The following is a 14,239-nucleotide window of genomic DNA, read 5'->3' on the forward strand; positions in this document are numbered from 1 at the left end:
GTCCGAGGCACGTAGGACTTCCCAAATAAGGAAACCGATGCCACCAAGTCTGCCACATATTGTTACTTTCTGCCTGGAGCCCATTGTCCCTGGATGTCCTTTCAACGGCCTTTTCCCTGTGTTAGTTTCTGCAAGGTCCGGGCTGCAGCCCTTGTATATTTGCAAGCTTCAGTCTGTCTCTGTGTTGACCAATTTCCCATCGATCTGCGCGGGTGGCCATTTTAAATGCCCACACCCCTCATCCTTACCCCTCACCCCCTTATCGTTATCCCCCCCCACCCCTGGCCTGTTATCCGCCAGTACCCCCGGTCCTGGTGTCCGTCACTGCTACCAGGGGCACTGTTGGCTGGGGGCATAGCCCTCACTGGGGGCAGCCGTGGGTGTGGCCCTGAGTGGTCCCCCGATGGGTGGCTTTCGGTTGGGCGGGGTGTTCTGTGCCGACGGGTGGGGGCGCTGTTGTGAGGGGGGTGCGGAGGGGGAGACGCACCCATACGGCTGGTGCCACTGTGTAGTACCAGTGGCTGGGGTAGGTGGTCGGTCAGTGAGTGTTCAGCAGGATGCCGGTTCCATGCCGCCCAGCTGCTCGGCCTGACTCCCCCTCCCTCTCCCCTCCCTCGGCCTTGACAGACCCGCCACAGCCAGAAGGGCCGGTGTCTCGCTTCCGCCGCTCTCTCGCTCAAAAGCCTGGTCGCCAGGTTCACAATTTGTGAGGGCACAAGTGAACCACGCCGTCGGGAAATCGGCCCAATGGAGGCAGTGAATCGCGAAGGCCCCGGAGCATTGGGCATCAGGCCCCCTAATGATGTGTCTACTGTACTTTCAGTCTGCGCGGCGAGCACAGCATTTACGCCATTTTGGGGGTGCCGGAGCATCCTGATTTGGTGTCAAACCGGCGTCTAGCGCGATTTTGGTATTGGAAGCTATTCTCCGCCCAATCATGTTTCACGATTTTGGCGATGGCAAGCGGAGAATCCAGCTCCCGGTAGGTGTATGCCAGCCAGGATGAAGAGCCTACCTCTTACCTCCCTCTCCTCCTCTGAGGCGTTTCATAAAACCTACTTATTTGTGCAAAGATGTTTATTACCTCTCCCAATACTTTCTTAGGTGACCTGGTGTCGAATTTTCTTTGATCAAATTTTGTAAAGTGCTTTGAGATGCTTTGCTACATTCAAGGTGATTTATAAATTTGTTGTTAAAAAGTATCACAAGCTCTTTCGTCTCTTCCTAACTTATCCCCATTATCTCTGGGACAATAAAATGCTATGATCAATCATGATACATTTTTACCATTGATAGATAACTACAAACCGGACCATTGAAGTAATCAACCCAACTGTTGAGATCACTGTGCCCAAAGAAGTGAGGAAAGGATTATTCTCTGTATTCAATGTTGTCCTTGCTGTCTACAAAGTGCCGACACAGCTTCAGGTAATTCTGTCGAAACTCAAATTGATTGCTTTTGTTTGCATTGGGGATGAAGTGGTGAGGCAGAGTTCCTCTAAATGAGCCTAACATCTTGCAACTGGGTCGTTTCAGCACAGGTGCTAATTAGGTGGCTCAACAGCTTCAATGGAATGCAAAATGGCAGGGGTGGACAATGGGAACCTGGGGCTGGATTCTCCGCCCCGCCGTGCCCCGTTCCTGCCCCGACCCGCTGGCGGGATTCTCCGTTCACGCCAGCCGGTAAATGGGGTTTCCCATTGTGGGGCAGCCTCACGCCATCGGGAAACCCCTGGGCGTCGTCAAAACGGAGTATCCCACTGGCGGAGAATCCCACCCGCAATCTGATCCCATCAGATTTTCACGAATTGGATGAGGTTAAAATTGCATCCAGGTAGTTTAGGGAAGGTCAGATTGAGCAGATGTGTGGCTGGAGTAAGTTCCAGAGGCAAGGATGGCTGAGGCCACAAAGGAATTTGAATCATTTCAGTTGGGTATGATCCAGATTAAAAGGCAATGTGGGTGGCCACAGTGGGTGATGATACATGGGCTTGGTGCAGGCTCAGATGGATCAGATGATGACAATGGCGTGGATTAGGATTTCAGGAACAGACTGACTGATGTTAAGGTTCATGCAGGTGAAGGTAGATCTTGTTTGTGATGGAGGAGATTATTGGGTTGGAAGCTCATCTTGGTGTTAAATAGGCCTCCCAAGATGGGGAACAGCCTGGTTCTTCTTGTAAGATAGCTTGAGATGACAGATGGAAGTGAAGGCGAGGATATGGAATTTGAAGTGGGGGATGCAAGTGAATGCTTCAGTCTTTCCATTAGCCAACTGGAGGAAATTAAAATTCATATTGGACTGAATGATGGGTAAGCAATCTGGAAATAGTTAATGGACGGGGTGAGAAATGTTGGAGAACTTGTGAATGTAAATGTGGAACTTCAATCGAAGGTGACTGGTGATGCTGGTAATATGAGCCTCATAGATGAGGCAGAGGAAGGGGAAAATTCAAGATCTTCAGAAGATTTCTGAGCTAATGGTGCTAGGATGAGAAAGGAAACCATTTTGAAGAGTCTCTGGCTAAGAACAGACAGGTCAGAGTGGATCAGACAAGGACAGTCTGACTGGGCTGGGCAGTGGGAGTGCATTGGAGGAGGATAATGTGATTTGCCATGTCAGGAATTGAAGAGAGTGAAGAGAGTTGTGCTTGGATAGTAGATTGGCAATATGTTCCAGAATGGCCAGTAACATGGAGGTCAGCAAGTTGGATGGTCAGCAGTTTAATAGGCGTTTAATATGAGAGATATGAGAGATAGGAGATGGGTTTCACAGGTAATAAGAGCTTATTGTGGACATAGACTGATGTCAGAGGTAAACCAGAGAAAGATGCAAGTTTCAACCTCGAGCAGCAGGAACCTTAGTGAAAGTTTGGTGCGGTAGCAGACTAGGGGAAGTGATGGAAGCAACAGAAGGACAGCTGAATAAATGTTAATAATGAGGAGGTTCTTGCTCTTTGAGGAGAGAATGGAGGAGCAGAATGATGGGTTCAAGAAGGCGGAAGAAAAACAGACTCTCCACGATCATTTATTATCAGTGTGTGGCTTTTGAAGAGGATAGCAGGAGCTGATATTGTTGGACATGGTCCGGCCTGAGGTGATACAACCAGAGCTGTTGTACATGCACTCAAATCTGTGTGCTGCGGATTTGAGGAAACAAAGATGGAGCCTGCACTTGCGGGGGGGGGGGGGGGGGGGGGGGGGGGGGCGGGATGCAAAGTACTGGCTTTGCTGGGGACAAAGTTAGGGACTAAGGTTAAGCTGTAGAGTGCTACAGAAGGTAGTTAGATGGGGCCGAGAATATGAGTGGTGAAGCTACAAGAAAGTTGCCGGAGGCAATGGCATAGTGCATTATCCTTGGACTAATGATCCAGAAACTCAGAGTAATGCTCTGGGGGCCCGGGTTCACCATGGCAAAAGGTGAAATTTTGTTTCCATTTGATTGAATATTCAGTGAGGGGAAATCAAGTGGCAGTGGGGGGGTGCTGGGTAATTATATTAAAATTTATTTAAATCCATTAAAATGAGGTTCTCATCCTTTGTCATTGTAAGCCTCATGACATTGTGCAGGTCAAGGAGACACAGCCTGAGTGAGTGAGACACAGACAGAGTGAGAATTTGGTAATTTGGTGCAGTGAGGTAATTCGGTGAAGAGTGGGAGAAGGTGCTTTTTCCCGACTGTTTTGTTCTCTCTCTTTCTTCGGGCCTAATTTCGGGAGCCGTTCAGAGGAGGAGGAGCAGTCTCTGTGAGTATAAAAACCTAACGGTAACTTCCTGTTTTCCAGTTTTTCCCCCAAAAGTGACGTCAGAGGGAAGCTGAGATCTGATTGGTTGATAGCAAATCTGCCCCAAATTTAAAAAAAAAACTGCTAAACTCGTAAACGTAAATTAAACTAATTAATTAATTAGTGATGGCTGGTCAGGTGATGTGCTTGAGCTGTTTGATGTGGGAGCTGGCAGATCCCATTGAGAGCTGCAGTGACCACATCTGCAGTAAGTGTTGTCTGCTCAAAGAGCTCCGGCTCAGAGTTGATGAGCTGGAGTCTGAGCTTCAAACAACAAAAACAAAGAACAAAGAAATGTACAGCACAGGAACAGGCCCTTCGGCCCTCCAAGCCCGTGCCGACCATGCTGCCCGACTAAACTACAATCTTCTACACTTCCTGGGTCCGTATCCCTCTATTCCCATCCTATTCATGTATTTGTCAAGATGCCCCTTAAATGTCACTATCGTCCCTGCTTCCACCACCTCCTCCGGTAGCGAGTTCCAGGCACCCACTACCCTCTGCGTAAAAAACTTGCCTCGTACATCTATTCTAAACCTTGCCCCTCTCACCTTAAACCTATGCCCCCTAGTAATTGACCCCTCTACCCTGGGGAAAAGCCTCTGACTATCCACTCTGTCTATGCCCCTCATAATTTTGTAGACCTCTATCAGGTCTCCCCTCAACCTCCTTCGTTCCAGTGAGAACAAACTGAGTTTATTCAACCGCTCCTCATAGCTAATGCCCTCCATACCAGGCAACATTCTGGTAAATCTCTTCTGCACCCTCTCTAAAGCCTCCACATCCTTCTGGTAGTGTGGCGACCAGAATTGAACACTATACTCCAAGTGTGGCCTAACTAAGGTTCTATACAGCTGCAACATGACTTGCCAATTCTTATACTCAATGGCCCGGCCAATGAAGGCAAGCATGCCATATGCCTTCTTGACTACCTTCTCCACCTGTGTTGCCCCTTTCAATGACCTGTGGACCTGTACTCCTAGATCTCTTTGACTTTCAATACTCTTGAGGGTTCTACCATTCACTGTATATTCCCTACCTGCATTAGACTTTCCAAAATGCATAACCTCACATTTGTCCGGATTAAACTCCATCTGCCATCTCTCCGCCCAAGTCTCCAAACAATCTAAATCCTGCTGTATCCTCCGACAGTCCTCATCGCTATCCGCAATTCCACCAACCTTTGTGTCGTCTGCAAACGTACTAATCAGACCAGTTACATTTTCCTCCAAATCATTTATATATACTACAAAGAGCAAAGGTTCCAGCACTGATCCCTGTGGAACACCACTGGTCACAGCCCTCCAATGAGAAAAGCATCCTTCCATTGCTACTCTCTGCCTTCTATGGCCCAGCCAGTTCTGTATCCACCTTGCCAGCTCGCCCCTGATCCCGTGTGACTTCACCTTTTGTACTAGTCTACCATGAGGGACCTTGTCGAAGGCCTTACTGAAGTCCATATAGACAACATCCACTGCCCTACCTGCATCAATCATCTTAGTGACCTCCTCGAAAAACTCTATCAAGTTAGTGAGACACGACCCCCCCTTCACAAAACCGTGCTGCCTCTCACTAATACGTCCATTTGCTTCCAAATGGGAGTAGATCCTGTCTCGAAGAATTCTCTCCAGTAATTTCCCTACCACTGAAGTAAGGCTCACCGGCCTGTAGTTCCCTGGATTATCCTTGCTACCCTTCTTAAACAGAGGAATAACATTGGCTATTCTCCAGTCCTCCGGGACATCCCCTGAAGACAGCGAGGATCCAAAGATTTCTGTCAAGGCCTCAGCAATTTCCTCTCCAGCCTCCTTCAGTATTCTGGGGTAGATCCCATCAGGCCCTGGGGACTTATCTACCTTAATATTTTTTAAGACACCCAACACCTCCTCTTTTTGGATCTCAATGTGACCCAGGCTATCGACACACCCTTCTCCAGACTCAACATCTACCAATTTCTTCTCTTTGGTGAATACTGATGCAAAGTATTCATTTAGTACCTCGCCCATTTCCTCTGGCTCCACACATAGATTCCCTTGCCAATCCTTCAGTGGGCCAACCCTTTCCCTGGCCACCCTCTTGCTTTTTATGTACATGTAAAAAGCCTTGGGATTTTCCTTAACCCTATTTGCCAATGACTTTTCGTGACCCCTTCTAGCCCTCCTGACTCCTTGCTTAAGTTCCTTCCTACTTTCCTTATATTCCACGCAGGCTTCGTCTGTTCCCAGCCTTTTAGCCCTGACAAATTTCTTTTTGACGAGGCCTACAATATCTTTCGTCATCCAAGGTTCCCGAAAATTGCCGTATTTATCCTTCTTCCTCACAGGAACATGCCGGTCCTGAATTCCCTTCAACTGCCACTTGAAAGCCTCCCACATGTCAGATGTTGATTTGCCCTCAAACATCCGCCCCCAATCTATGTTCTTCAGTTCCCGCCTAATATTGTTATAATTAGCCTTCCCCCAATTTAGCACATTCATCCTCGGACCACTCTTATCCTTGTCCACCAGTACTTTAAAACTTACTGAATTGTGGTCACTGTTACCGAAATGCTCCCCTACTGAAACATCTACCACCTGGCCGGGCTCATTCCCCAATACCAGGTCCAGTACCGCCCCTTCCCTAGTTGCACTGTCAACATATTGTTTTAAGAAGCCCTCCTGGATGCTCCTTACAAACTCCGCCCCGTCTAAGCCCCTGGCACTAAGTGAGTCCCAGTCAATATTGGGGAAGTTGAAGTCTCCCATCACCACAACCCTGTTGTTTTTACTCTTTTCCAAAGTCTGTCTACCTATCTGCTCCTCTATCTCCCGCTGGCTGTTGGGAGGCCTGTAGTAAACCCCCAACATTGTGACTGCACCCTTCTTATTCCTGATCTCTACCCATATAGCCTCACTGCCCTCTGAGTTGTCCTCTCGCAGTACAGCTGTGATGTCTCGGATCGTGTTTTCCAGGTCCTTAGGGTGGAGGGGGAGCAGCCCCAAGTCGTGGTCCACGTTGGCACTAACGACATAGGTAGGGAAGGGGACCAGGATGTCAGGCAGGCTTTCAGGGAGCTAGGATGGAAGCTCAGAACTAGAACAAACAGAGTTGTTATCTCTGGGTTGTTGCCCGTGCCACGTGATAGTGAGATGAGGAATAGGGAGAGAGAGCATTTAAACACGTGGCTACAGGGATGGTGCAGGCGGGAGGGATTCACTTTTCTGGATAGCTGGGGCTCTTTCTGGGGAAGGTGGGACCTCTACAGACAGGATGGTCTACATCTGAACCTGAGGGGCACAAATATCCTGGGGGGGAGATTTGTTAGTGCTCTTTGGGGGGCTTTAAACTAATGCAGCAGGGGCATGGGAACCTGGATTGTAGTTTTAGGGTAAGGGAGAATGAGAGTATAGAGGTCAGGAGCACAGATTTGACATCGCAGGAGGGGGCCAGTGTTCAGGTAGGTGGTTTGAAGTGTGTCTACTTCAATGCCAGGAGTATACGAAACAAGGTAGGGGAACTGGCAGCATGGGTTGGTACCTGGGACTTCGATGTTGTGGCCATTTCGGAGACATGGATAGAGCATGGACAGGAATGGATGTTGCAGGTTCCGGGGTTTAGGTGTTTTAGTAAGCTCAGAGAAGGAGGCAAAAGAGGGGGAGGTGTGGCGCTGCTAGTCAAGAGCAGTATTACGGTGGCGGAGAGGATGCTAGATGGGGACTCTTCTTCCGAGGTAGTATGGGCTGAAGTTAGAAACAGGAAAGGAGAGGTCACCCTGTTGGGAGTTTTCTATAGGCCTCCTCATAGTTCTAGGGATGTAGAGGAAAGGATGGCGAAGATGATTCTGGATAAGAGTGAAAGTAATAGGGTAGTTATTATGGGAGACTTTAACTTTCCAAATATTGAATATGGAAAAGATATAGTTCCAGTACAATAGATGGGTCGTTTATGGTACAGTGTGTGCAGGAGGGTTTCCTGAAACAATATGTTGACAGGCCAACTAGAGGCGAGGCCACGTTGGATTTGGTTTTGGGTAATGAAACAGGCCAGGTGTTGGATTTGGAGGTAGGAGAGCACTTTGGGGACAGTGACCACAATTCGGTGACGTTTACGTTAATGGTGGAAAGGGATAAGTATACACCGCAGGGCAAGAGTTATAGCTGGGGGAAGGGCAATTATGATGCCATTAGACGTGACTTGGGGGGGATAAGGTGGAGAAGTAGGCTGCAAGTGTTGGGCACACTGGATAAGTGGGGCTTGTTCAAGGATCAGCTACTGCGTGTTCTTGATAAGTACGTACCGGTCAGGCAGGGAGGAAGGCGTCGAGCGAGGGAACCGTGGTTTACCAAGGAAGTGGAATCTCTTGTTAAGAGGAAGAAGGAGGCCTATGTGAAGATGAGGTGTGAAGTTTCGGTTGGGGCGATGGATAGTTACAAGGCAGCGAGGAAGGATCTAAAGAGAGAGCTAAGACGAGCAAGGAGGGGACATGAGAAGTATTTGGCAGGAAGGATCAAGGAAAACCCAAAAGCTTTCTATAGGTATGTCAGGAATAAGCGAATGACTAGGGAAAGAGTAGGACCAGTCAAGGACAGGGATGGGAAATTGTGTGTGGAGTCTGAAGAGATAGGCGAGATACTAAATGAATATTTTTCGTTAGTATTCACTCAGGAAAAAGATAATGTTGTGGAGGAGAATGCTGAGCCCCAGGCTAATAAAATAGATGGCATTGAGGTACGTAGGGAAGAGGTGTTGGCAATTCTGGACAGGCTGAAAATAGATAAGTCCCCGGGACCTGATGGGATTTATCCTAGGATTCTCTGGGAGGCCAGGGAAGAGATTACTGGATCTTTGGCTTTGATTTTTATGTCATCATTGGCTACAGGAATAGTGCCAGAGGACTGGAGGACAGCAAATGTTGTCCCTTTGTTCAAAAAGGAGAGCAGAGACAACCCCGGCAACTATAGACCGGTGAGCCTCACGTCTGTAGTGGGTAAAGTCTTGGAGGGGATTATAAGAGACAAGATTTATAATCATCTGGATAGGAATAATATGATCAGGGATAGTCAGCATGGCTTTGTGAAGGGTAGGTCATGCCTCACAAACCTTATTGAGTTCTTTGAGAAGGTGACTGAACAGGTAGATGAGGGTAGAGCAGTTGATGTGGTGTATATGGATTTCAGCAAAGCGTTTGATCAGGTTCCACACGCTAGGCTTTGCAGAAAATACGGAGGCTGGGGATTGAGGGTGATTTAGAGATGTGGATCAGAAATTGGCTAGCGGAAAGAAGACAGAGGGTGGTGGTTGATGGGAAATGTTCAGAATGGAGTACAGTCACAAGTGGAGTACCACAAGGATCTGTTCTGGGGCCGTTGCTGTTTGTCATTTTTATCAATGACCTAGAGGAAGGCGCAGAAGGGTGGGTGAGTAAATTTGCAGACGATACTAAAGTCGGTGTGTTGTCGATAGTGTGGAAGGATGTAGCAGGTTTCAGAGGGATATAGATAAGCTGCAGAGCTGGGCTGAGAGGTGGCAAATGGAGTTTAATGTAGAGAAGTGTGAGGTGATTCACTTTGGAAGGAATAACAGGAATGCGGAATATTTGGCTAATGGTAAAGTTCTTGAAAGTGTGGATGAGCAGAGGGATCTAGGTGTCCATGTACATAGATCCCTGAAAGTTGCCACCCAGGTTGATAGGGTTGTGAAGAAGGCCTATGGAGTGTTGGCCTTTATTGACAGAGGGATTGAGTTCCGGAGTCGGGAGATCATGTTGCAGCTGTACAGAACTCTGGTACGGTCGCATTTGGAGTATTGTGTACAGTTCTGGTCACCGCATTATAGGAAGGACGTGGAGGCTTTGGAGCGGGTGCAGAGGAGATTTACCAGGATGTTGCCTGGTATGGAGGGAAAATCTTATGAGGAAAGGCTGATGGAAGGTTGTTTTCGTTGGAGAGAAGAAGGTTAAGAGGAGACTTAATAGAGGCATACAAAATGATCAGGGGGTTGGATAGGGTGGACAGTGAGAACCTTCTCCCGCGGATGGAAATGGCTGGCACGAGGGGACATAACTTTAAACTGAGGGGTAATAGATATAGGACAGAGGTCAGAGGTAGGTTCTTTACGCAAAGAGTAGTGAGGCCGTGGAATGCCCTACCTGCTACAGTAGTGAACTCGCCAACATTGAGGGCATTTAAAGGTTTATTGGATAAACATATGGATGATAATGGTATAGTGTAGGTTAGATGGCTTTTGTTTCGGTGCAACATCGTGGGCCGAAGGGCCTGTACTGCGCTGTATTGTTCTATGTTCTAGGTTCTATGTTCTATTCTCCCGAACCAGTAGCGCAACTCCGCCTCCCCTTTTACATCCCCCTCTATCCCGCCTGAAACATCTAAATCCTGGAACGTTTAGCTGCCAATCCTGCCCTTCCCTCAACCAGGTCTCTGTAATGGCAACAACATCATAGTTCCAAGTACTAACCCAAGCTCTAAGTTCATCTGCCTTACCCGTAATACTTCTTGCATTAAAACATATGCACTTCAGGCCACCAGACCCGCTGTGTACAGCAACTTCTCCCTGTCTGCTCTGCCTCAGAGCCACACTGTCCCTATTCCCTAGTTCTCCCTCAATGCTCTCACCTTCTGACCTATTGCTCCCGTGCCCACCCCACTGCCATACTAGTTTAAACCCTCCCGTGTGACACTAGCAAACCTCGCGGCCAGGATATTTATGCCTCTCCGGTTTAGATGCAACCCGTCCTTTATATAGGTCACACCTGCCCCGGAAGAGCTCCCAGTGGTCCAGATAATGGAAACCCTCCCTCCTACACCAGCTGTTTAGCCACGTGTTTAGCTGCTCTATCTTCCTATTTCTAGCCTCACTGGCACATGGCACAGGGAGTAATCCCGAGATTACAACCCTCGAGGTCCTGTCTTTTAACTTTCTGCCTAGCTCCCTGAACTCCTGCTGCAGGACCTCATGCCCCTTCCTGCCTATGTCGTTAGTACCAATATGTACAACGACCTCTGCCTGTTTTCCCTCCCCCTTCAGGATGCCCTCTACCCGTTCGGAGACATCCTGGACCCTGGCACCAGGGAGGCAACATACCATCCTGGAGTCTCTTTCACGTCCACAGAAGCGCCTATCTGTGCCCCTGACTATAGAGTCCCCTATTACTATTACTCTTCTGCGCTTTGACCCTCCCTTCTGAACATCAGAGCCAGCCGTGGTGCCACTGCTCTGGCTACTGCTGTTTTCCCCTGATAGGCTATCCCCCCTGACAGTATCCAAAGGGGTATATCTGTTCGAGAGGGGGACAACCACAGGGGATTCCTGCACTGACTGCCTGCCCTTTCTGGTGGTCACCCATTTCTCTGCCTGCACCTTGGGTGTGACCACATTTACATAACTGCGATCTATGACGCTTTCCGCCACCTGCATGCTCCTAAGTGCATCCAATTGCTGCTCCAACCGAACCATGCGGACTGTGAGGAGCTCCAGTTGGGTGCACTTTCTGAAGATGAAGCCATCCGGGACGCTGGAAGCCTCCCGCACCTGCCACATCTCACAGTCAGAGCACAGCACCCCTCTAACTGACATTGCGTCAATTAATTAAAATTAAAATTGAAATTTTTTTTTTTTTTTTTTGAATATTTTTTTTTAAATTTCAAAGTTACTGTTGACTATCTGTTTCCTAGCACTAGATTTCTAATAGAAATGCGAAAGCTAAATATAGTACTCTCCGATCTCTGGCTTAGATATCCCTCTAAATTATAATTAAGTAATTATGTTTAATTAGTTACCAATGCTCAATTTTTTTAAATTTAGTGAAGAATCACAACCAGCCACTCAGGCCACAGCTTTTCTGTGATGTCATTTCAGTTTCCCCCCGCACACACACAATTTGAAAAAGGTACAAAAGTAAAAATGAGTAAAAATCACTAAAAATCACTTAGTGTTAATAATAAAATATGGTACTTACCTCACACCAATGGGTTTTATTATTAGGTTAGAGGAGGAGGGCGGGTGGAAGACTCTACACGTGTAGTGTCTCGGGTTACCTCTCCACCAGAATTTATTGGTGAGGGTCTTCCCAGAAGTCCGCGGGGCGAACTTCCTGTTCCCGCCTTAAATACTAAAATATTTTAAAAAACAGAAAAGAGGGACCGAAAACGGGACCAGGTAATTGTTTTTAAAGGACAGACTTACCTCCCAGCAATCACTTCCGCACTGCCCCCGCTGAAATTGACTCACCAGCTCTTCTCCCGCCGAAACACTGAGGCACATCCGGGAGGGGGAGACTTACCTGGACACTGTGTTTCAGGAGGCAGTCACACCTGTCAGAGTAAGTAGTTTAAATCCTGCCAGTGGCCAGGGACAGCAGGGTGTGACTGCAAGTCAGGCAGGTAAAGGGAACCAGCAGTCAGGAACTCAGGAGCCTCAGCCCTTGACCCTGTCCAACAGGTATGAGGCACTTGCTCCCTGTGTGGATGGCGAACAGGGCTGCAGGAAGGATGAGTCAGCTGACCAAGGCACCATGGTTCAGCAGGCCATTCAAGGGGAGGGAGTAAATAGGCAAGTTGTAGTTGTAGGGGATTCTATTATCAGGGGGACAGATAGTATCCTTTGTGAGCAGGATAAAGAGTCCCGCATGGTATGTTGCCTGCCCGGTGCTAGGGTGCGGGACATCTCTGACCGGCTTGAAAGGATACTGGGGAGGGAGGGGGAGGATCCAGTTGTTGTGGTCCATGTCGGTACCAACAACATAGGCAAGTCTAGGAAAGAGGACCTGTTTAGAGATTATAAAGAGCTAGGATTCAAATTAAAAAACAGGTCCTCAAGGGTCATAATCTCCGGATTACTGCCCGAGCCACGTGCAAATTGGCATAGGGAGGCAAGAATAAGGGAAGTAAACACGTGGCTGAAAGAGTGGTGTGGGAAAGAGGGGTTCCTTTTCTTGGGACACTGGCATCAGTTTTGGGACAGGGGGTCCTATACCGTTGGGATGATCTCCACCTGAACCAGTGTTCTGGCGAAAAGAGTAAATAGGGTGGTCAATAGGACTTTAAACTAGAGATTGTGGGGGGAAGGGAAAGTCAGGGAACCAAGAGGTGAAGTAATCAGTGGGAAGCATAGCTGCTTAGGAATACAAAAAAGCACGAAAAGACAAAACTCAGGAGAGGTTACGATAGTCCCCATCCCACAAAATATGACACAGTGTATGGAACGGCTCAGTAAACCAAGGTTCACCACACTAAGAAAACAAAAAGGGATGGTCAATGGAGAATTAAAGGTGCTATATTTAAATGCGCGCAGTGTACGGAACAAGGTAGATGAGCTTGTGGCCCAGATTGTAACTGGCAGTAATGATGTGGTAGGCATCACAGAGACGTGGTTGCAGGGGGTTCAGGACTGGCATTTAAACATCCAGGGATTCACAACCTATCAAAAAGACAGAGAGGTGGGCAGAGGGGGCGGGGTTGCCTTGTTAATTAGGAATGAAATTAAATCAATAGCACTAAACGACATAGGGTCAGATGATGTGGAGTCTGTGTGGGTAGAGTTGAGGAACCACAAAGGCAAAAAATCCATAATGGGAGTTATGTACAGGCTTCCTAACAGTGGTCAGGACCGGGGGCACAAAATGCACCACGAATTAGAAAGTGCATGTCAGAAAGGCAAGGTCACAGTGATCATGGGGGACTTCAATATGCAGGTGGACTGGGTAAATAATGCTGCCAGTGGACCCAAGGAAAGGGAATTCATTGAATGTTGACAGGAGGGCTTTTTGGAACAGCTTGTGATGGAGCCCACGAGGGAACAGGCCATTCTGGGCTTAGTGTTATGTAATGAGCCAGAGTTGATTAAAGATCTTAAAGTAGGGGAACACTTAGGAGGCAGTGATCATAATATGGTAGAATTCAATCTCCAATTTGAAAGAAAGAAGGTAGAATCAGATGTAAAGGTGTTACAGTTAAATAAAGGTAACTACAGGGGCATGAGGGAGGAACTGACGAAAATCGACTGGGAGCAGAGCCTAGTGGGAAAGACAGTAGAACAGCAATGGCAGGAGTTTCTGGGAGTAATTGAGGACACAGTACAGAGGTTCATCCCAAAGAAAAGAAAGGTTACCAGAGGGGGGATTAGGCAGCCATGGCTGACAAAGGAAGTTAGGGAATGCATCAAAGCAAAAGAGAAAGCCTATAATGTAGCAAAGAGTAGTGGGAAGTCAGAAGATTGGGAAGGCTACAAAAACAAACAGAGGATAACAAAGAGAGAAATAAGGAAAGAGAGGATCAATTATGAAGGTAGGCTAGCCAGTAACATTAGGAATGATAGTAAAAGTTTCTTTAAATACATTAAAAACAAACGGGAGGCAAAAGTTGACATTGGGCCTCTCCAAAATGACGCTGGTAATCTAGTGATGGGACACAAGGAAATAGCTGAGGAACTAAATAAGTACTTTGCGTCAGTCTTCACAG

General features: G+C 47.7%; 1 protein-coding gene across 2 annotated transcripts in view; it reads left to right on the plus strand.

The window, feature by feature from the left end:
- LOC140430903 (adhesion G protein-coupled receptor G3-like) overlaps positions 1–14,239 on the plus strand; it is a 380,819-nt gene that overhangs the window by 154,719 nt on the left and 211,861 nt on the right. For both annotated transcript variants that reach the window (XM_072518691.1, XM_072518690.1), the window contains exon 6: positions 1,297–1,428. In XM_072518691.1, the coding sequence (XP_072374792.1) occupies positions 1,297–1,428 (132 nt within the window). The remainder of the gene's footprint in view (positions 1–1,296; positions 1,429–14,239) is intronic.

This window comes from Scyliorhinus torazame, chromosome 10, assembly GCF_047496885.1.
Source record: "Scyliorhinus torazame isolate Kashiwa2021f chromosome 10, sScyTor2.1, whole genome shotgun sequence".
NCBI classification, from domain to species: Eukaryota; Metazoa; Chordata; class Chondrichthyes; order Carcharhiniformes; family Scyliorhinidae; genus Scyliorhinus; species Scyliorhinus torazame.